General features: G+C 48.2%; 1 protein-coding gene across 1 annotated transcript in view; it reads left to right on the top strand.

Moving 5' to 3' along the window:
- Positions 1-23,780, top strand: part of LOC146854269 (protein mono-ADP-ribosyltransferase PARP12-like) — a 490,642-nt gene that overhangs the window by 387,062 nt on the left and 79,800 nt on the right. The window contains exon 10 of the mRNA XM_085652052.1: positions 11,810-11,940. Coding sequence (XP_085508178.1) covers positions 11,810-11,940 — 131 coding nt within the window. The remainder of the gene's footprint in view (positions 1-11,809; positions 11,941-23,780) is intronic.

The following is a 23,780-nucleotide window of genomic DNA, read 5'->3' as shown; positions in this document are numbered from 1 at the left end:
TTGTGTTGTTACTATCATTGGCAGCATGGCAGGGGCAATGTGTGGTGCAAGCTGCAGTGGCCTTTTTACGAGAGCCATTTATTATTTTACAAATTAAGCACTGGCGAGCAGGGAACAATCAGCCTCATGCATCAACCCAAAATCCAGTCGGTAAAATACCGATTCGCTAATAGCTCCCGGTATTAAGTTAAAAATACCCAATCCCAATGCATCAACCCAAAAGCAGAAATCGCTATTTAAGGAATCCTTAAATAGCGATTCTTTAAATAGGGATTGCATTTAAGGAATCCCAAAGTGAGATTCCTTAAATGCAATGCATCAAAGTTAAAAAATTAGCGATTTCGCTAATAGGGGGAGCAAATTACCATGAAGATGAACTGCATGGTAATTTGCAAAAACTTTGAAAAATGCACTTTTGTGCATTTTTCAAAGTTTCATGTTGCGCACACACATGCCCTTAGAGCATGTGTGTGTGCAACATATGTGCACATATCATTTTCAGGGGTGCTATAGGGTGTCATTTTGACACCCTTGCACCCTTGAAATTGCATGAGCAATTAGCGAGAACCTACTGGTACTCGCTATTTGCTCATGCAATCTCCGATTCATTCCTATGGGCCTGGAGGCCCATAGGAATGATTGGGACGGCATTCCTTAATTGCTACTCGCTATTTGCTAATAGCAATTAAGGAAAGTTAAGGAATAGCTATTTGAATAGCGATTCCTACATGCATAGCCTTTTGCTATTCCTTATTAGCGAATCCTTATTTTTCGCTAATAAGGAATCGCAAATGCTAATGTTGATGCATATGCCCCAATGTCTTGGCCATGCTCAGATCGCCTTGGATCTCCTTCTCAATCTTTCTTTCACGATCAATGTGGTCAAATCCCACTTCCACACACTTCAGATCCAACCCTTCCTAGGGACAATCCTAAATTTAGTCACCTTGAAACAGTGCTTAATTTGTAAAATATTAAGTGCAGGTACTCACATTTTTTGGGGAGGCCACACCCACTTCTTCCACTGGCTCCACCGTCTTCTTCCACTGGCTCCACCCACTTCTTCCACTGGCTCCACCCACTTACTCTATTGGCTCTACCCACATACTCAACCGCAGTTCTGAAAGCCAGATGTAATACCCTGTGATTACATGATAGTGGATCTTGTCTTTAAAAAAATAAACGTACTGGGTAATGTCCGTCAAATATCCAGGTGCATTAGGCTTACACAGTCATCATATGCATCTAACATTTCCAAATTCACCGCCCACGCACTGCCCCTAGTGCCCAAGAATAGCACAAATGTCTACTAACAACCACCATGTATAATCCAATTGCAGCCACAAGAGCTCTGATACCACCCTAAATATCCAAGCTCCATAATGCACATGGCTGCGAAATAATCTATCCTGCAAATGTAGGTAGTGTACGGTGGTAGGTGGCGTTACCCACAGAGCTGAAGATGGGATAATGGTGGAGTGTGCACCACGGCTTTTAATATATGGTTCCTCTTAAGTGCTTGTGATAGGCACCCTCAAGCAAAGGGGAGAGTGGGACTCCTGCTAGCAAAGGGGATAACAGGACTCCTGCTAGCAAAGGGGAGAACAGGACTCCTGCTAGCAAAGGGTGAGACAGTGACTCCTTCTAACAAAAGTGATAGAGGGACTCTCACTAGCAAAAGGGATAGAGGGACTCCTGCTGGCAAAAGTGATAGAGGGACTCTCACTAGCAAAAGGGATAGAGGGACTCCTGCTGGCAAAAGAGATAGAGGGACTCCTGCTGGCAAAAGGGATAGAGGGACTCCTGCTGGCAAAAGGGATAGAGGGACTCCTGCTTTGACTGAGGCGCAGTGTGCTATGAGTGAGGGAGGGCTGAGTGAGTTGCTTTCAGAGCTGGGAAAAGCAGACCCTTCCTCAAAGCAGCATCCCAGCCATCATTGGAACAGGGTAACTAACCCCTTCCAATCTAGTGGTTCAGCCCCTCCTAGATTCTTATTATGCACGGAGCTTACGGTTAGGTTAGTCTATTCAATCAAACCAAATAGAATTTTTTTGTACAGCAGGAACGCTGAACTCACAAATTGGAATGTGCTCTCTTATTTGATAAAAAAAGAAAAAGGTGGCTTTGCAAAATAAAATATTTGCATAGGATGACATAATGAGACCAGTTTATGGTTCATGTGCATGACAAGTCAAATGGATTCTTTAAGGTACCATACCTGGAGGTTATGATTTTTCGAGGGCTGCAGAGGTATCAATATGTGGATAGAGCCTAAACCCCTGTCTCAGTATGACTCTGAAGGCTCTTTTTTGTTGATCACATTAGGTTAAGCACCCTTTGAACTGTGAAGGCAGACAAAAAAATCATTTTACACTAGTGTATCACTGGGCTCTTAAACACACAACTGCACTCTGAAGTCTTAAGTTAATGATTGCCTACCTCCCATCTGTGCTGCTGCCAGAGTAAAAAATAAAACCCTGTAAATTATCACTTATCTAAAAACAGCTGCATACAAAAACCCAATGATCACAGCTGCTTGGAGGGCAAGCATTTTTTGTGGATGAGGTCAAATTCCTCATAATCAAAACATGTACGCCAGCTGCCAACATATGGGCTGTGCCAAAGCCCCTCACCTGGTAGTAACACTTAAAGCCCTTCTTTAACTGATCACATTCTGTCTGGTATCAGCTCTGTCAAGCCAGGCCTAAAAACGGTTTAGGTTGTCTGAGACTACAGCAGGACAAGTACAAGTGCTTGGGCATGCTCGCGTCTTGAAGAGATGGACAGCTCCATCACAGCCAGAGAGCAATGTGGCTCTTCACAGCATGCCCCCATTAACCGATACCAGGTCAAGACACCCACTGGGGCAGCTAGCGAGTCTTTAATGTGGATGATATGGCCCTGTAGGGTGGTACAGAGGCCCTCTGAGCCATCGGCACGCAGCTGCTGTCGCCCCACTTCCTGCATGTATTACAGATGGTGCAGGCCCCGCTTGCCCCCTGGCATCTGCTGGTTGTTTTCGGTACCCACAGTGGATCCACCCCTCTGATGTACATCGACTGGAGTATGTGCCTCAACTTGCACACAATAGACTGCCCTTGCGTCATTTGGGGTCTGTGGCTCTTCCTGCAAGTGGTGCACGTGCACCCCTTGCGCCTCACATATCCCTAGAGATTCCGGTCCTCCTGCAGGTGATGCAAATCTGGAGCCCCCAGTCCTCCGGGCTAAGCAGCTCCCCTCCAATAGCTCCTCCATGCCTGAGACCTGGGCCTGGAGCTCGGAGAGCAGGCCGCCTCGTCCTCCGAGGCCCTGCCCTGCACTTGCAGGGTCCCCAGTTGGCTGCCGGACTCTGCATGCTACATTCTTCGCTGTCAGACGCGCCTACTAATATGAGCCCCTACCCGAAAAACTGAACATAAGTTTTCGCAGGCTCTTAAAGACATGGCTGTTTAATCAGTAATCCTGCGGCTCAGTCTCTCATTCTGTCACATGCGCCGAGACACCTTCGGGTATTTGTTCGCGCAATAAAAATCTCGAAAATAAATAAATAAATAAATAAATAAATAGTTGTGCCACACCAGGTGCTGCTAGTATTCCTGACCCCTGTATTTCTGTCCGCATAATTATACATGCATCCGCACCAGTAGTGCCTAAGTGCTCAGTGGTCACACGCGGGGGGTCTATGTGAGGATCTAGTGTTGATTGGCCAGCACCCATAGCACTCTGCAGTGGTGGTACAGCAACAACCTGGTGCAGGTTGGCCCTTACTAGACCCAATCCCGCGGCTGACCATTGCCACTGACACCTCCCTCACGGGCTTGGGCATGCCCCTTCAGCAGTCTTTCCATATCAACCAACTTAAACTACTGATACTCCAATTTGCCCTAAAAGCTTTTTGCTGCCACATACTTCACAAAACAGTCCTGATCAGAACAGACAATATGCTTGCCATGTATTACTTTGGGAAACAGGAGTGCACGCGCTCTTCCCAGCTCTCCAAGCTGGCACAGAGCATTTGGCATTGGGCAATCCACCCAAGGGTTGTCCTACTAGCAGAGTACCTTCCGAATTGGGCAAAGAGTTCGGAGACCTGCTCAGCAGGATGCAGCAACAAGTGCTAGAGTGGGAACTCAATCCCCAAGTTCTATTACTGTACTTCCAACTTTGGGGGTTCCCTGAGTTAGATCTTTTCGCAACCACAGAAAAGCCAAATGCCAACGATTCACCTCCAGGTTACCGCACCTACAGTCCATCGGCAATGCGCTATGGGCGAACTGATTAGGGATATTTGCCTACGGTTTTCCGCTTCTTCAGTGTGGTCCATAGGTGAAAACAGACCTCGCTCAACCTCATCTTTGTAGCTTCCACGTTGGCCAGGCACCTAATGCACTACCTTTCTTGTCTATTAGATGTGCAACCTCAAGTTTCATTTTTAGAAGGAACCCATCTTTGTTTTCCCTAATGCATTTGAATATACATTTTCTTGTGGCTAAATCCCTGTTTCTTAATGGCAGACACCATTTGGAGGACCTACAAAGACAAATGTCTGAAAAGGCTGTCACTGGTTTTGGTGTCAGGACTTGTGAATTTCCTACATGGTTTTTATCATGATTGATGTTTAGAAGCAGGTTGAAATATTATTAAGCCTTCTGTTTGCTATAGAGAACTTCAGGTCTGTCTTATTATCAGGGGTTCTGATGTTATACGTTCAAACCATTAAAGAAAGACCTTAAGGTTCCCTGTATTTTGATCTTTAAAAAATGACTCAATGAGTAGACTAATCGAACATGCATCATAGGTTGACCCTTTGTAGGCTTGGTTTAAATTTAAGAATTTGGGTACTAGCTCTTCGAATCTACACCTGATGACAGTCTTACCTTCCACTCCATGGTCTAAACGAAACTTGTAGAATCCTAAGTTTCACTTTAAAATCAATTGCATAATGCCTTCTTTTAAAAGCATTTATGCTTTTAACCATGCCCAGCCTGGACACTTCCAAAATACTCTTGTGCCATCTTGTAATTAGCACTGTTGCTCTCCGATGTGGTCTTCAACACAATAGAGCATGATGACCACCTCATGATGCCAACAAATCAGCAAACAAAAAGCCTTCCAAGATCACCCGTGAAGGGATAGTTATTTTCATGTTTGTGTGTAAAAGATATCCTGCAAGAATATAAAACAATGTTATTGTGAAAATGTTCTTTTGTGTGATTCTCAGATTCAGATTTGTTTATTTATAGTTTTGAAAAAAGGTTTTGAAAAGAAATTAAGAATTTTCAATTTTATTCACTTTGCTATTCAAACAAACTAAAATCTATTAACATCTAAAAATGTTTATAGAATACTCTACTTAGTTAAAGAAACATTCATTGCAGAAGAAACGTGAGTCTTAGTGCTTTTGCAGCGTGAATTTTTCTGGATTCACTATGCTGTGCATTATTCCGCGATCTGGTGGTTGGGTCCGGATTCGTAGTCTTTCTTTAGTTTTTTTGTTGTTTTTTTGGGGGGGTTTTTTGTAGCCCAGGTGGGCGTCGACGTCCCACCATTTGGTGTACCTCTCGTGACGTCGTCGTGCTTCCTGCGGAAGTCCCACCTTGGTGCGCCATCTTCAGATTCTTTTTTCTGCCGTTGGGTCTGGATCGTCATAGAGAAGCTCCAGAGTTTTAATGAAGGAAGAAGAAAAATACACGAGTTTCATCGAAGGAGAATTTATAGAAGACTACAGAGAGGAAGAGCATACAGCCGGGACGACGAAGAAGGAGGAGATCCTTGAAATCTTCGACGCCTATCGGAATATGCGCACTCAGAGACTCTGAGCGCAATGGACAAGACACCCTTTAAATTCTGCCGTAACTGCCACCACAAATACGCGCAGAAGGACCAACATCCGGTCTGCAACCTTTGCCTGCCGATCAACCACGAGAGCAAGGACTGCAACGACTGTTCCGCCTTCACGCCGAAGACACTCCGGGTGAGAGAAAGGCAGAGGAGAGCCAACTTCAACATGGAAGGCAAGGGTAAGGCCCCGTCGCTGTCCGAACTGGGCCTCTTCACCGACGATGAAGACAACCTCGCCGAGGGACCTGAGGTGTTCACGGTCGCAGAGACCGATAAGAAAACGCCTGACAAGGTAGGAGACACGTCGAGTACGAAACCCCCGAAAGGGCCCCGAAAATCTGAGAGTGACTCTCGAAAAACAGAGTCAAAGTCCTCGAAAGGAGCACCGGCGCCGAAAATTTTGACGACCGCGAGTGGATCCAAGGACGAAAGGCCCAGCGGATCCTTCAAGAAGGACTCCCAGGTGCCGAAGGCCGCCGAGAAACCGAGTTCGCCGAAGCAGGCCCACGAGGTGGGGCGTTCGGCGACAAAGGACAAGGCCGCGTCGACGCAAGCTCCGTCGAAAAGACCAGCGCTCGACGCCGAACATGCCTCCGAAATGGAGAAGAAAAAGAGAAGGCTCGAGGCGGAGATGGAGAGCATCCTTCAGAGGAAGAAGGAGTTCGATGAGAAAATGAAAAAATTCAAAATCCCAACGAAACCGTCGACGGATGTCGTCGAGATCGAAGAACAGGAAGAGTTTGACGCCGAAGAGCAGTCGAGAGATCCTGAAGAAGAGGAAGAAGACCCCTACTATGAGGGAGAAGATGAGGAAGAGGAGCAGCAGTCGATCTACGGCTTGGCGCCGTCGACGACACATGAGCTAGAATGGCAGGACATCGACGCCGAAACTCCCGAAGAGCCCGTGGAGACCTATCCTTCGAGGCCTTCGCCGTCAGACGACATTGGGGCATACAACATGGTCGTCAAGAGCGCTGCAGCAGCTTTTGGCGTGAACTTGGACGAGGAGAAGCCGAAAGCAGATTTTCTACTCAAAACACTGCTCCCCATCCAGACTAGGAGCCAGTTCCTCCCCATGCTCCAAAGCGTAATGAACCAAGGGAAGGAGGCGTTCAAGGACCCAGGAACTTGCAGATCCATCACTCCCAGAACAGAGAAGAAATACAAGCACTCCTCACAGGACCCGCCATATATCAAAGGATCAGTCACAGCTGACTCCATCATTGCGTTCACGGCCAGGAAAAGGGACAATGTACCGGCAACCTCAGGGCCGCCTCCCGACAAGGGGAGCAGAAGGATGTACCTCACCGGGAGAAAGGTTGAGAGAAATGCGGAAATGCACTGGCGCATGGCGAACTCCAATGCCCTACTGAACAGGCACCAGTACCAGCACTGGGACGAGATGGGAGACCTAATCAAACACCTCCCCGAACAATACCAGCAGAGAGCTTCCCATCTGGTGGAGGAAGGGAAGAATATTGCAAACTCATGCATTAAGACAGCATTGGACGGGGCAGAGACATCGAGCAGGCTGATGGCTATAGGAATCACTGAAAGGAGGCAGGCCTGGCTCAGAATTTCAAGATTCAAGCAAGAGGTCCATAACAACATACTGAACACCCCTTTCAACGGTGAGACGCTGTTCGGTGCTCCGGTGGACGAAAAACTCACCCAACTGAAGAAAGAAAATGAGACGGCAAGGTCCATGGGGGCCCTGCAATTCAGAGAGATGAGAAGAGGCACCCCAGCTCGGAGACCCTACGGAAGGGGAGGAAACCAGCCGGGAACGTCACACCAGACATTCCAGCAAGGACAGCAGTGTGAAAGTCACGGCCAGCAGGGACAGCAGAAGCAAAACTGGCAGTACCAGCCTCGAGGCCAGTCCTTTCGCGGTAGGGGAAACGGACGTGGCCAGAGAAGAAGAGGGGGAGACCAACCCTCATCAAAGTGACTTCGCATGGAAGAAAATGCTCACCCTCAGTATACCCCAAGGGGTGAAGCACAAAGTAAGCACAGTAAGGGGGGGTACACAAACCAAACGCCTACGAGCATGCAACACCAGTAGGCGGAAGACTGGGACTTTACCTTCAACAATGGCAAAAAATAACCTCCGACAAATGGATACTCCACGTCATACAGTACGGATACTGCATAGAGTTGGAAAAAAGACCTCCAAACAAGAAACCAAAGAGAAGACAACGCTCTGGTCAAGAGCTTGCTCAACTCAGAGAAGAGACGCTACAACTACTCCAAAAGGAGGCCATAGAACCAGTGCCATGCAGAGAAAGGAACAAGGGAGTGTACTTAAACTACTTCCTGGTCCCAAAGATGGACGAAACACTAAGACCCATCCTGGATCTACGATTCCTAAACAAATTCATAAAGACGCAAAAATTCAAAATGACATCGCTACAAGAAGTGCTACCTCAAATACGACGCGGAGACTTCATGTCCACCGTGGATCTCAAAGATGCCTACCTGCACATCCCGATGAACAGGCGCCACAAAAACCTGTTAAGGTTCAACATCAACCAGGATCATTACCAATTCACAACCCTGGCATTCGGTCTAAAGTCCGCCCCAAGGGTTTCACAAAATGCCTTGCAGCAGTAGCAGCGTACCTACGGAGGGAAGGGATTCATGTGTATCCTTACCTAGACAACTGGCTAATCAAAGCAAGTACTCGCGACAAGTGCGAGGAACACGCAGAGCGGGTGACAAGAACACTAACAAACCTGGGGTTCTCGATACACTGGGGGAAGTCATCAATGGAACCAGAACAGGTGAAGATCTTCCTGGGGGCGCAGATCAACACCATAGACAAAACGGTCATGCCCAGCGACAGGAGAACAATAGCCCTGCTGAAGGAGACGCGTCTCTACCAGAAGGGGCGAGCTCTGACAGTGAGAACACCGAGCAAGATCATGGGTATGATGGCGTCATGCATTCACCTAGTCCCCAATGTACGCCTACACATGAGACCATTCCAAGAATGGCTGCAACAGCAATGGTCACAAGCAAACGGAAGTTGGGAGGATCTAGTGGTTGTAACGCCCTCTGTTCAAGAAGAGATAACATGATGGAACAGGGACAACATAACTATAGGGAAGCCCTTGACACCTCCAAGCCCAACTGTGACCATCACCACAGACGCATCCCAGATAGGATGGGGAGCACACATGAGCAAGCTCAGAGTGAGGGGTCTGTGGACTCCAGCGGATGCGGTCAAACACATCAACTACCTGGAATTGAAAACCGTACTGCTAGCCCTGAAGGCCTTCCAGAGGAAGCTGTACAATCAGAAACTGTTGATACAAACGGACAACACCACAGCAATGTTCTACATCAACAAGCAGGGAGGAACCCAATCATTTCCCCTTTCCAACCTGGCCCAGGAGATCTGGAAAGGACAATGTGGAAGCAGACTGGCTCAGCAGGCAGACTTCAGCATCCCACGAGTGGGAGCTCAATGGGCAGGAAACGCAAAAACTATTCAGAAGGTGGGGAACACCAACAATAGATCTATTTGCAACACACCAGAATGCAAAATGCCAAAACTTCGCATCCAGACAACCAGAAAAACAATCCTAGGGGAATGCCCTATGGATAAGCTGGTCAAAAACATTTGCCTACGCTTTTCCACCAATACCACTGATACACAGGGTACTCAACAAATGCAGGACCAGCAACATGATGCTGATCCTAGTGGCACCACAGTGGGCAAGACAGACATGGTACTCGCAAATAGTGGAAATGGCGCAGGGGCCCCCACACAAATTCGCAAGAATAAAAGACTTACTCACCATGCAGAACGGAGAGGTTCTACACCCAGAGCCAGAGAGCCTCAGCCTAGTGGCTTGGCTCCTGAGGACTTAGAGTTCGCACACCTTAAGCTACCTCAAAGCACTATGCGAGTGCTACGGGAGGCAAGGAGGCCAACAACACGGAAATGCTATGGGGATAAATGGAAAAGGTTTACAATATGGTGCAGCAGAAATAAGATGCAAAATAAAATGACCAGGGAATCAACGGGGCTTAGATACCTCACACACCTACTAAAGGCTAATCTATGCTCGTCGTCGCTAAGAGTCCACCTAGCGGCGATCGTAGCTTACACACGAGGTGAGACAGGGGAAAGTTTCTTTACCTCTCAGGTAGTAAAGAGATTCCTCGAAGGGGCAAAAAGATTAGCGCCACCTAAAAGAATGCCGCCACCAGCATGGAACCTCAACGTAGTCCTTACAGAACTTATGAAGGCGCCCTTTGAGCCCATACACAAGGCCTCTCTACAAATGCTGACAATGAAAACAGCCTTTCTGGTGGCAATAACCTCGCTACGTAGAGTAAGCGAACTGCAAGCGCTAACACTACAGGAGCCCTACATCCAAATACACAAGGACAGAGTCTTCATGAGGACGGACCCACACTTCATGCCAAAGGTGGTGTCCACATTCCATATGAACCTGACAATTCAAATACCAAGTTTCTTTCAAAACCCAACAACAGGTGCTGAAAGGGCACTACACACTCTAGACGCTAGAAGGGCGGTGATGCACTACATCGAAAGAACAAAGGAGCACAGGAAAACAAAGCAGTTTTTGTTGTCATTCGCAACCAGCTTCCTGGGTAGACCAGTGACTAAGGGCACCATCGTAAGATGGATCGCACGAACGATACAATTCTGCCACAATCAGACAGGACAAGAACTATCGGAGGGGGCACAAGCACACTCCACAAGGTAAAAAGGGGCAACAATTGCCTTTCTGGCAAACACGCCCATTCAAGACATATGCCTGGCGGCAACTTGGGCTTCAGTGCACACGTTCACTAAGCACTACTGCGTGGACATACAGATGAACAAGGAAGCACAAGTAGGACAAAAGGTGCTTCAACATATATTCAACGACCAACGCTCATCTTCCACCCAGCCGCCACAAAGATAACAAACCGCTACAAAATCTAGGCACAGCATAGTGAATCCAGAAAGATTCACGCTGCAAAACGAATAGTTTCTTACCTGTCGGTGTAGTTTTGCAGCTTGAAGATCTTTCTGGATTCACTAGCGAACCCACCCACCTCCGCCAGAAAGATGAGGCAGGAGAAGAAGTTGGAAGGACAAACAATAAAAAGAACAAGGAGATACTGAGAGAAATATTGAAATGGAAATTACTAGAACGCCTAGGGTTAAAAAAAAAAATAAAAAAATACAGAGAAAGAGGGGAAAAAGAACCAGAAGATGGCGCACCAAGGTGGGACTTTCGCAGGAAGCACGACGACGTCACGAGAGGTACACCAAATGGTGGGACGTCGACGCCCACCTGGGCTACAAAAACAAAAAAGGAAGACTACGAATCCGGACCCAACCACCAGATCGCGGAATAATGCACAGCATAGTGAATCCAGAAAGATCTTCAAGCTGCAAAACTACACCGACAGGTAAGAAACTATTCGTTCCTCTGCAGTTCACTTTTTCAATAATAAATAAATTCCATGCAAATACAAACAACTTTTAGAGCTGGACAAAATAAGACCACATGTTATAGCTTGGACTACGTCATAGCATAAATTACTTATGTTATTTTTGTGAAAAGAAAAATCTTAAAGTACTCCTGGGGAGCTTAAATGGACATAACTTTGGCATTGAAACTCTGAGATTGAGTGATATCAAGTAATCCAGCTTTGATTCAGGTCATTGGGACAGATTACAGATGAAACTACCACATTTTATTTTCGGTTTTTAATGAAATGATATCCATATCTAGATATACCCTCCCATCAGCTGCAGATCTCTCTTTAATGTATACACTGACAGACAGGAATAAATCTTTTCCATATGTAACCTAATATGGTGTCATTTCTATGTAATCCAGACCATACAATGCAGTAGCTGGGGTTTATAGCCATGATCTTGCTTTAATGGTTGTTTTTCATTAATGGAGCTGTGCAAATCGCCCTCTTTGTTTTGCAGCTAGTCCGTTTGGCAGATTCTTCAGAAGAATACAAGAAAGTGCAGACTTTATTTCAGCGTACCCTGACAAAGCCTGTCATCCTGAGTATTGAACGTATCCAGAACCAGTCCCTCTGGGAAGTATATCAGTGGTGAGTGTGAATGCACCTATTCTTTCACAATTACTAGAAGAGATAACATCTGTGAAATTTAAGTTTCTGCTAGAATGTGCAGTGTTTTTGAGCGGCCGTGCATCGGAACCACAAAAAATAAATTGTCCTTGAAGTGACGGTAATTTTGTTCCAAGGAAGAAAGAAAAATAAAATCTGTCTCCTCCTTTGTAAGGTTTGTGGGTGCTCCCAGAGATGGGACCAAAGCAATTAAGATATCACTTTATCATGCTTAGAAGGGGTGCTCCTATTGCAGAAAAGTCCACTCTTATAACTGCAGAGTCCTCAGCTTGTAAATACACCAGGTGCCATTAGGTGGTGTCATGTGGCTCCAGGGAGATTTTTAAAATTAAAATTGTTAAATCCTTCACTGATCCATTGGCTCTTACTCGCACTCCCCCCCCCCCCCTACACCCCACAGAGCTTATGCGACAAACTCTGAGTTCTTTGAGGATAAAATTGCGTTGATCTATGCCTCCTTTCCTGATCCACAGATAGATCCCCAGACTTCTGAGGACCATGTTCTGGTGCAAGATTCTAGTTCCGTCCTCTCAGAGTTCGCGGAAATTTTGGAGGTAGCCTCACTCCTGGAACTGCAGAAGTGCAAATCTGGTTCCCAAACTGACCCTTGGCCAGCTAAACAATATAACGCCCTTGCGGGATACCTCAACCCGCACCTAAACTCCATTTGGAATCTATCGCTTAGACTGGGCATTTACCCGGCAGCTTGGAAACATGCTCTTCTCCTGCCCATCCTAAAAAAAGCCAACGCAGATCCTGAAGCCTCCTGTAACTATAGACCCATCTCTCTATTACCCGCTCTTGTGAAGGTCTTCTGAGAAGCTAGTTTATCAGCAATTGGTCGGTTTCATTGAGACAAAGGGCCTTCTCCATGACTCTCAATCCGGGTTTCGTTCCAAATATAGTACGGAATCAGCCCTTATTGAAATGGCGGACTCGATACGCTGGGTGGTAGATGGAGGCTCTAAGGCGGTGTTAGTGCTGTTAGACCTGTCTGCAGCATTTGACACCGTCTCCCATCCCATCCTCCTGAATAGTCTAAAGTCCATAGGAGTTTAGGGCACAGTATTGACCTGGTTAACATCTTTCCTCTCCGACCGCAAACAACAGGTCCGGACCCATCCCTTTATGTCTCCTGTTAAACCTCTTAAATGGGGTGTGCCCCAGGGCTCAGCCCTGAGCCCGCTTCTTTTGAATGTTTATTTAACCCCGCTGGCTGAGATGATCTCAAACTGGGATCAAAATTGCATCATATGCTGATGACACTCAGCTGCTGTTCACCTTTAATGATGTATCTGCCGCCACCTTTGATCCCCTTAAAGTGTGTCTTAAGAATATTGCGGGCTGGATGGACTGCAATTTCTTGAAACTCAATGCAGATAAGACCGAGATCTTATTTTTTAACCAACCTTCTCCTCTTTCCTCTAATTTGTGGTGGCCTGAGAAACTAGGCACTGCCCCTCTTCCCAAGGACTCGGTTATGAATTTGGGCGTTAGATGGGACAGACATCTATCCCTTGCTGTGCAGGTTCAAACAGTTTCTGCTGCCTGCTTTGGCAAAATCAAAACTATCAGAAAATTTATTAACTATCTGCCTAACGCTACTCGAAAAACTGTGGTCCATGCTCTGATAACTTCACACCTGGACTACGCAAATGGATTATATCTGGGTCTTTCTTTAGGCTTGCTCCGCAGGCTCCAGACGGTACAAAATGCTGCGGCCCTTTTAGTGTGCGGCGTTCCGCTCAGACAACACATCTCCCCCTTTCTACGACAACTACACTGGCTACCCATTGCCAAGCGAATTGAGTTTAAGGCTCTGACACTAGCTTTTCGGGCAGGCAAAGGTCTAGGGCTGGCCTACCTTAGGAGGAGACTTCGTCCTTATTCCAGATCCTTATGGTCCAACACTAAACATCTGCTTGTCACCCCCAGGTTTCAAAAAGCCAGATCAGGAGGGAAATCATTCGAGGTGGGCGCCACTCAATGTTGGAACAAACTTCCCCTTCATTTGCGCCTGATTCAGTCTCTCAAGATCTGGCTATTCAGCCGCCAGGATTAGTCACTGATCTTGCTTTGCCCCGCTCTCTGTCTGTTATAGCGCCGGGACACCCTGTTGGGGTAGCTGCGCGCTTAATAAATGCCTTATTATTAATATTATTATTATTGTTGTTATTATTATACTGTGTCTTCTTCTTGCAAGTTCTTGTCTGAGGAAGCAAGGTTCAGGGGTGCCCCTAAATACTAGATTTAGGGGCATTACAGGTAGGTAAAAGGCAGGGACCAATGAGTCCCTTCCCTGGGGTGGGTACACCCCCTATTATTCCACCCTCCAGTGGGAGGGGGGCATGAGCCTGTCCCTAGTTGGCTGAGTCCCCCCCCCCCCATCTTCAAGATGGCGTGGACTGAGAGTTGTGCTTCACCTCGCCTCCCCCCACCTGAGGGGTGGAGTTGGCAGAGGTGGGCACACCTCTCTTCCTCACTTGTGGTTTTCCTGCCCAAAGTGGAGGTCAGAACCAGTGGAGACCACTTACTGAGAGCAGCAAGTGGCCTGGGTAAGCTCACAAAGGCGGAAAGCCTTTGAAGCTTCCCCTTCGTGAACCCTGCCCATCCTGGGGAAGGAGGCTTGGCACCTCGTCCCAGGATGTGCATTGTTTCAGGCCGCAGAGAGCAGCAGGCTCTCGACCCAGGGGTCCAGAAACATGTCTGATGGTGGCAGCTGAAAGCAGCCACTCAGCCTGGACACTGCTGGTAGGTTAGGTTTCAGGGGGCAGCTCTAAGATGCCCTCTGTGTGCATTTTTGATTAAATCCTACACTGGCATCAGTGTGGGTTTAATGAGCTGAGACGTTTGATACCAAACTTCTCAGTTTTCAGTGTAGCCATTATGGTGCTGTGGAGTTCGTAATGACAAACTCCCAGCCCCATATACTCTTAATGGCAGCACTGCACTTACAATGTCTAAGAATGGACTTGGACACTGTAGGGGTACAGGGCTCATGCACCTGTACCCTCACCACTGGTATAGTGCACCCAGTTAGAGGAGTGACTGATCTATGCCAGGGCAGTGGGTTGTAGGCATGGCACACAGGGATGTTTTCACTGTCGACTCTTCACTTTGTTCTGCACCAAGACCCGCAGCCTGCAAAGGCAGTGTGTGAATGTCAGGGTACAGGACCTCTAAGGGTGGTACAATATGTGCTGCAGCCCTTAGGGGCCTTCTCTGGTCACAGTGCCCTGGGTACGTGTGGTACCATTACCAGGGGCTGACCTGTGGCCAGAGATGCCAATTTGGTTTAGGCTTCAATGCAGTTTTAGGGAAAGAACATAGGCCCTCTGTACCTGATTAGCAGGAGCCCAGGGCAACTCAGTCAAAGCACATTAGCAATTCAGCAAAAAGTGGGTGCAACCATGCAGAAAGAGGGCACTTCCTCACACTTGCCGACTCTGAAGCGAATTCATCGCTACCTTCATCAAAGTCGTGCTCAACTCGACCTCTCCCACAGTCGCATTCTGATTCTGATACACTTTCACTGCCACAGACCCTTCCACTCTGACCCGAAGTCACGTGATGTTGGCGATGAAGAATTGTAGGAAGCTGGCGCTGTGTATTCCATACCAAAATAAGGTATAGTGTGCACAGAGTCCAGTAGAACCCCAACGGTAGGCAGAGGTAAAAGTAGATATCACCTTACTCTCTATTTGTGGTAGTGTGGCGAGCAGTAAGGCTTTATCAGAAGGTTGTGTTAATCATTCGTTGTACTCACTCAGGCAAGAAATTATGTCACACACTCAAAGACTGAACTCAGACCAATTTGTTTGTATAAAAATAATAAGTTATATTTATTTTTTATAACCAAGCAAGCCTGGCAAAGGTAAGGGTAAAGGATACTTTTTCAAGGCATGTTGACCAAAACAAGCAAGCTGAATGAAAATGACTGTTACAGGTTTGTAAATACTTTGAATACAGTGGAAATTATTCATAATTACTTTTGATTACTTTTCAGATTACTTTATGGATTACTTTTTCTACTCTGTGTGATATGCCTAGATATCATACTAGGACATTTGCTAGAGAAAAGGTAAGTAAAGCAGTTTTTAGATATTTGCAGTTTTTCAAGTTCTCGTACAAAACCAGCTCCACACAAGAAAGCAGTCAATGCAGTCCTATGTGAGGAAATTAGGTTATCGGTTTCAAGGTAAATACTTGGGTTTGGGAGATGGTTTTCTGGGGTTAGAACCAGCGTTCCCCAAGGCTCAAGGATGCACCCTCAAAGCACCCTCAGCGGCATTAAGGCGGCCGGGTGCAGAATGCTGAGGCTCCGTGTTATCAAATGGGGATAGGGACCTCCGGTTAGTGGCTGCTCACGAGCAGGGCACAAGATTGTGGGAGCAAAGCTCCTGGTGTTTGGCTCAGGGCAAAGGGGGATCCGAGTTAGCACCCAAAGTACACCCGCAGGGGCGGCTGGGTGTAGGGTGCTGCTTTGACGTAGTGTGCCTTGTTGTTTTCAATGGGGATTCTCCGGTTGCAACAGAGACTGCAGGCTCGGGGACGAAAATCTTCTGGAGGTGACCACCGGTTGGAGAGGTAAGTTGGGATGCCTGAGGATGCTGGGACACCATCGGTTGGGGCCACCCAATGCCATGGGACGTCGGGTGCAGGGGTGTCTTTAAGCTTCGGGTTTTCTTACCAGCTTTAGTTGCGGTCAGGGGGGATCCTCCAGAAAGGAACTGCAGGTGTCAATTGGAGAGTCGAGGCAGGTCCGAGATCACCAGATCTCTGGGGAGACCTCCTCGTGGTGTTGGGGCACTCTAACTCGGGCCGTTGGCATCGGGTGCAGAGTGGTGCAGACTCGCGGATTTGGCCGGAGCAAGAGTCCGGGTGAACAAATCCGGTGCTCATGGGAGACGAAGTCTTGGTTTTGGATGGCAGGGCGAGTCCTTCGGGTTCTTGAGGGCTGCTGGCTGCAGGACACACCAGGATTTTGTTGGAGCAGGTTCGAGGTGCGGAAAGGCTGGTAGGACTTGGGACCAAGTCAGTTGGCATCCTCCTCTTCTTAATTCAGCACGGCTTCTTCAGTCCTTCTTCTTCTCTTCTTCCGGTCTGTTTTTGTATGAGGAGGCAAGGTTCGGGGTTGCCCCTAAATACTAGGTTTAGGGGCACTACAGGTAAGTAAAGGTCGGGACTAATAGGTCCCTTCCTTGGGGTGGGTACACCCCTATTATGCCATCCTTCAGTGGGAGGGGGCATATGCCTCACTCTGGTTGGTTGGGTCCCTCCATCCTGCAAGATGGCGGGGACAGAGTTGTGCTTCACCTCGCCTCCCCCACCTGAGGGGTGGGGTTGGCAGGTGTGTGGGCATTCCTCCCTTCCTCACTTAGTTTTTCCGCCGATTCTCCCACCCCAAGTGGGGGTCAGAACCGGTGGGGGCCAGTAGCTGGAAGCAGCAAAGGCCTGGGGTAGCTCACAAAGGCGGCAAGCTTTGAAGCTTCCCCTTCGTGGACCGTGCCCATCCTGGATGAGGAGGCTTGGAACCTAGTCCCAGGTTGCGCATTGTTTCAGGCCCCTGAGAGCAGCAGGCTCTCAACCCAGGGGTCTAGAAACATGTCTGGTGGTGCCAGCTGGCGAGCAGCCAGTCAGCCAGGACACTCGAGTTAGGTCGTTTTTCAGGGGTGTAGGAAGCGGACTCTGTATATACTATACCAAAATGAGGTATAGTGTGCACAAAGTCCAGTGGAACCCCAAATGTAGGCAGAGGTAAAAGTAGATAGCGCCTGTTTCTCTATTTGTGGTAGTGTGGGTGAGCAGTAAGGCTTTATCAGAGGTTAGTGTTAAGCATTTGTTGTTCACACTCAGGCAAGAAATGGTGTCACACACTCAAAGACTGAACTCAGACCAATTTGTTGAGTTATTTTATTTCTAGAACTAAGCCAACCCTGGTGCAGCTAAGCGAAATAAATGCTTTGCAAAATGTTATGCAATGATTTACAGTTGAATGCAGGTTCAAATGCAGTTCGAAAGTTTTTTTTTTTTGTTACTTTACAGATTACTGTGCATGTTACTTTTTAGATTACTTTTGCTAATCAGTGTGCTATGCCTAGATATCACACTGAGACATTCCCTAGATTAAAGGTAAGTAATTCACTTTTAGTACATTTGCAGTTTTTCAAGTTTCCATACAAACCAACTCCACACAATTTTCAATGCAATCCTATCAAAGGATATGGAGTTATCGGTTTACAGGTAAGTAGATATTTGTGGGAGTTAGTATTCTGGGGTTAGAATCAGGGTTCCCCCAGGGTTGAGAATGTACTCTCAAAGCACCATCAGCTGCACTAGGGCGGCCGGGTGCAGAGTGCTGAGGCCCAATGATATCTAATGGGGGATAGCGGACCTCCGGTTGGTGGCTGCTCACAAGCAGGCCATATGGTTGTAGGAGCAAAGTTCCTGATGTTAGGCTTAGGAAGCACATAAGGTGCACCCGCAGTGGCGCAGGGGCAACTTGGTGCAGGGTGCTGTTTTGGCGTCGTGTGCCCTGTTTTCAATGGTGAGTTGCCGGTTTTGGATTTTGGCTACAGGCTCGGTCCAGGAAGACTTCCAGGAGGAACTGACAGCTGGGCAGGTAAGTTGGGGGGCTCGGGGACGTAGGTGCATTTCGGGCTCTCTTCTCCAGGGCGGCTGGAGACAGGAGTGTCTTTTGAGATCGGATTTCACATTACCGGGCCACTTGCTGTTGGGGAGGGTCTCTGTGCAGAGGCTGCAGGCGACATAGGGGGGGTCCTGGAGGGGTCAACCCACGGTGGACTCGGGTTCTGGAGTGCTGGGGGACCTCACTGGGACCAGTGGGCCACTCGGACTCTGGCCGCAGGCGTCTGGTGCAGTGGTGGTTCCAGGTGTCGGGTGTCTTTGTCCTAAGCAGGCTCTGAGTCTTTCTTGGCTGTTTCTTTTGAACAGAGCTGCTGTTCACAGGAGATCTGGTCTTTGTTGAAGGCAGTCTGTTCTCTCTGCAGTCTCCTCTGCTGGGCATCCTCTTTCGTCCTTATTCGTAGGTTGTGGGAATCTGTCTTCTTGGTTCAGGGCTGTCCCCTTAATACTGTATTTAGGGGCATTTTAGGGGTGGCGAGGTCAGTAGCCAATAGGCTACTGACCTTAGGGTGAGTACACACTTGGTGTGCTCACCCCATGTGGGGAGTGGGCACAATCCCTAACCCTGATTGAATAATGGCAGCTATCTGCAAGATGGAGGGCACTGAAGAGTGGGCTTCACCTTCCCCCCCCCCAACCCAGAGGGGTGGGGTTGGCAGAGGTGGGCACACCTTCTGGGCTGTGCTAATCTTTCCCGCCTGTCTTCCTGCTGAGAAGTAGGGGAAACAGGAAGGGGGCCTGCTCCTGATAGCAGGAGAAGCTGGTGGTCACGTTAAAAAGGCGGCAAGTCTTTGAAGCTCCCCTGCCACAGATGGCTCTTCCTGGCCTGGGGGAGGTGTGACCACCTCCACCCAGGAGAGGCTTTGTTTCTGGGCTCAGGGAGCAAAGGATCCGATCCCAGAAACGTGTCTCGTGGTGGCAGGCTGGTGTCTACCAGTCAGGGAACCCACAAGGGCCGGTCATTTTTCAGGGGGCATCACTAAGATGCCCGCTAAGAGCCTTGTTCATTAAATACCTCACTGGCATCAGTGTGGGATTAATTTGCTAAGACGTTTGATACAAAACTTCCCAGTTTTCAGTAAAGCCATTATGGTGCTGTGAAGTTCGTAATGACAAAGTCCCTGCACCATATGCTCTTAATAGCATTACTGCACTTACAATGTCTAAGAATTGGACTAGACATAGTAGGGATACTTGGCTCATGCACCTGTTCCCTCACCATTGGTATAGTGCACCCAGCTAGAGGGGTGGCTGACCTATGCCAGGGCAGTGGGTTGTAGGCATGGCCATGTCGATTCTTCACTTTGATCTGAATCAAAACACGCAGCCTGGAGAGAGAGCGAGAGAGAGAGAGATAGATAGGGCCTCTAAGTGTTGCACAATAAGTGCTGCAGGCCTTCCCGGACCACAGTGCCCTTGGTACCTATGGTACCATTTACAAGGGACTAACATGTGGCCAAAGAGTGCCAACTGGTTTTGGTATCAATGCAGTTTAGGCATAGAACATAGGCACTGGGTACCTGGCTGGCAGGAACCCAGGGCACACTCAGTCAAAGTACATCAACAGTTTGGCTAAAAGTGGGGGCAACCATGCAAAAAAGAAGGCACTTTCTTACAAGACTCGCTTGTATATGAAGATGAAAATCTTTTTCTGGACCTCCTGGAGGCCAGTGGTATTAACGCCTTCCCAGATATTGGACTAAATTCTCCATCTGGCCCTTCTTTGGGGGGTGTGGGGTCTGCCTCTTTTGCCATGGTCATTAGAAGGATGTCAGAAGTTCTTGACATCCTGCTTCTCTTAGTGGAGGTTAAAACAAAAGTATTACTGAGGTTCTAGAGCCAGGGCAGACCTCTTCAGACCACTCCTATTCAACGAAGACCTCACAGATACCCACTTGTGCAAAGCCCGGATCTTGCCTTCCTGTCACTAGGCAATAGCGTTCAGGCTCCCAGGGGCAATTTACTACCAAACCCTTCCTCCCCCTTACATTTGCTGTATGACTATGTCCACAACCCTATCCTGCAATCCCACAGATGTTACCTGTGGTTTCAGGTAGGTCACGAGCACTAGTTATCTCTGCTCCCCATTGGCCTCACCAATGTCTCTTGGGTGTTCAGAAAAGTTCTAGTGGCAGTTGCCTTAGGTTGGGTATGCCAGTCTTCCATACCTTAATGACTGGTTGCGGAAGGCAGGCGTGCCTCAAATAGTTTTGAACCACCACCAGATTGTAGGTGACCTATTGACATCCTTGGGATTTACCATCCATGTTCCGAAGTCACATTTGACTCTTTCACAGAAGCTCCCCTTCATTTGAGCCATCATACACACGTTGCTGTTTCAACCCTTCTCTCTGCCTCAATAAGTCCAGGACATTTGAGCTATGATCCCAATGTTTCCTCCCTTGACCGGAGTCTCAGTGAGAGCGGCTCGGAGGCTTCAGTGCCTACTGCATCCTGCTATTGGACCACGCTAGGAGGCATATATGGACTCTGCAGTGGGATCTGAAGTTTCTGGGCTCAGCACCAAATTTCATCCAGATGTCTGAGAATTCTACGAAAGATCTGCAGTGGTGGTTACCGGACCGCAACTGGACTGGCAGCAGACCCCTCTACCTACCCCACCCAGACCTTACAATTGTGATGAATGCAATTGTTGGTGGGTTGGAGAAGCAACCTTAGAGAGGTGGAGATCAGAGGATTATGGTCTCCGGCTGAAACCTGCCTCCACAGCTACCTGTTGGATTTGCAGGTGATTCTCTGGGCGCTAGCGGCTTTTCTCCCATCTGTCATGGGGGTACAGATAAAAGTTCATACAGACAACACCACCGCCAAGCGGTACTGCAGCAGACCGGGCAGGATGAGGTTGTCTGTCATGTACTAAGAGATTCTGGAGTTAGTTGTCATCAGGGCCTCTCCCTGGTCATACAACACCTGGAAGGATCTTTAATCGTCAGGTTTACTGGAATTGCAGGAACATTCAGATTACTTTTTGCAGTTGAGAAAATAGTAAAAAAATGCTGATAAGTACTTTTTGATTACTTTTGGATTACTTTCAGAATACTTGTCTAGTTTGGTATGAAACACGCCTCTAACACAGTTTACACCATACAGGACCTTTGTAAGCAGCTTAATTCTTGTGCAAGCAATGGGTTACTTTTTGTGCAGTACAAGACAGTTCGTAGACGTTAAATCAAAAGGGGGGGATGGAATAGCTAGTTATTTAAGGAGGTCCTACTCCTGTGCTCCTCCTAGTACACATTTAATCCACGTAAAGGAGATTGTTCCTCTATGTAGCTGATGCGCTAGAGGTTGCTATCTAGCCGGGAATCAAGTCGCTGGGAGATCTGAATTTCAGATCATAATGCCCTCACACACCTGTTAGGGTGTCATGCTTCAAATATGCAGATGGAGGGGAGATGCCTAGGTGAGCTGGTATTGCCCGATCCTATGCTCTGGTGGTCCCTACAGTGGTCGGGTCCCTCCCCTTCGCCTATGAAGTAGTGTACCCCGCCATTGAGGTGGAGACTTTACACTGGTTTCTTACTCTGGATCAGTCACACTTCATTCGGACATCCTCGACTTTTAGGGAGTTCCTCACCCCCTTAGGGGGCTCTTTTGTATATTAAGGTCCTGATGAAGTGCCGCCCGATGCTTGGGCTTCTATGGCACGAAACATGTTGACCATGCACACATAAACCTACCCTGGTACCTTAGGACCTCCTAGTAGCGCCACTGCTTGTACTTAGTCCTAGACCCATTTTGAATGTAATTGTTCCGGGGTCCGGTGCCTATTTTAAGTCACCTTGCACACACAACAGTTCACTATTTTTTAGCCCACGTGCACCCACCACATACGGTGACCTCAGATCTGAAGAACTCCGCTAAAGAAGCCACGAGGCCCGTCAGACATTGCAGTGCTGGTCTGATGAGGAGCACCCTATGATGAAGCATGACACCCGAACAGGTGAGTGGGGGCATTATGATCTGAAATTCAGAACTCTCAGCAACTTGATACCCGGCCAGATAGCAACCTCAAGTGCATCGGCTACATAGAGAATCTATCTCCTTTCCGTGGTTTACAGTTGTACAAGACAGTTCAACACACGATTTTGTCAGAGCAAACCCACCATTCTGTTCTTTGGGAAAAAACAAAGTTAAGTTACAGATGAGTAAAACGGTTTTGGAATTGGTGTATTGGGGGTTAGAGTGAAGGTTCCCCAATGTTCAGGATGGCACTCAGGGGACACTACTAGTGGCACTAGAGCAGCCGGATGCAGAGGGCAGGGGGCCAATGGTAGCCAATATGGTTTGTGGGCACCTTGATTTGGGACTGCTGACTGGCAGGCCACTCGGTCTCAGGAGCAACAAGCTCCTAGGGTTAAGATCAGGGCAAAGGGGTCTCAGGCTAGCACCAAGTCAACACCACCAGCAGCGCAGGGGCGGCAGGGTGCAGGGGCCTTAGGAACTTTTAAGAGCGAAGTGCAATTCAATAGAGGAAGTCAGTCACAGAAAAGGAATGCAGGTTGGAGCCAGAAGACTTGGTGAAGGGAACCAACGACTTGAGGGTGAAGTTGAAGAGTTGCTGGACACCAGGACACCGCCGTTTGGGCACCTCAGGTCACAGGAGATGCGAATGCAGGGGTGTCCTTTCATGCCAGGTTCTTCTCCCCGGTTCCGGTCGCGGTAGGGGGACCCTTCAGGATGAGGCTGCAGGCGTTCAGGAGAAGTTCGGTGGAGGTCGTCCAACACTGGCACTCGGGTCAGGATCGTTAGGGGGGGCCTCACTGGGGTGTTCGGCCAATCGGACATGGGCTATATCTGTCTGGTGCAGAGTGGTAAGGACTCGCAGATCTGGCTGGATCTGGGGTCCTGGCATCGGTTGGTATTGGGCAAATCTGTTGCCCAATAGAGATAAGAGTTCTTTGTGAAGGCAGGGCATGTCTCTGGGGTTCTTGGAGGCTGCTCGCTTCAGGACACGCTGGGTTCAGCTCGCAGGGGTTCAGAGCAGGAGACTGGCCGGTAAGGCTGGGGCCAAAGCAGTTGTCATTGTCCTCCTCTTCTGCAGCACGGCTCTTTGGTCCTCCTCCTTCTTGTCACATCGAATCTGAAGAGGCAAGGTTCAGGGGTGCCCCTAAATACTAGGCTTAGAGGCATTA

Source organism: Triturus cristatus, chromosome 4_1 (genome assembly GCF_964204655.1).
Source record: "Triturus cristatus chromosome 4_1, aTriCri1.1, whole genome shotgun sequence".
Classification (NCBI taxonomy): Eukaryota; Metazoa; Chordata; class Amphibia; order Caudata; family Salamandridae; genus Triturus; species Triturus cristatus.
This window is presented reverse-complemented; position numbering and strand designations above follow the sequence as displayed.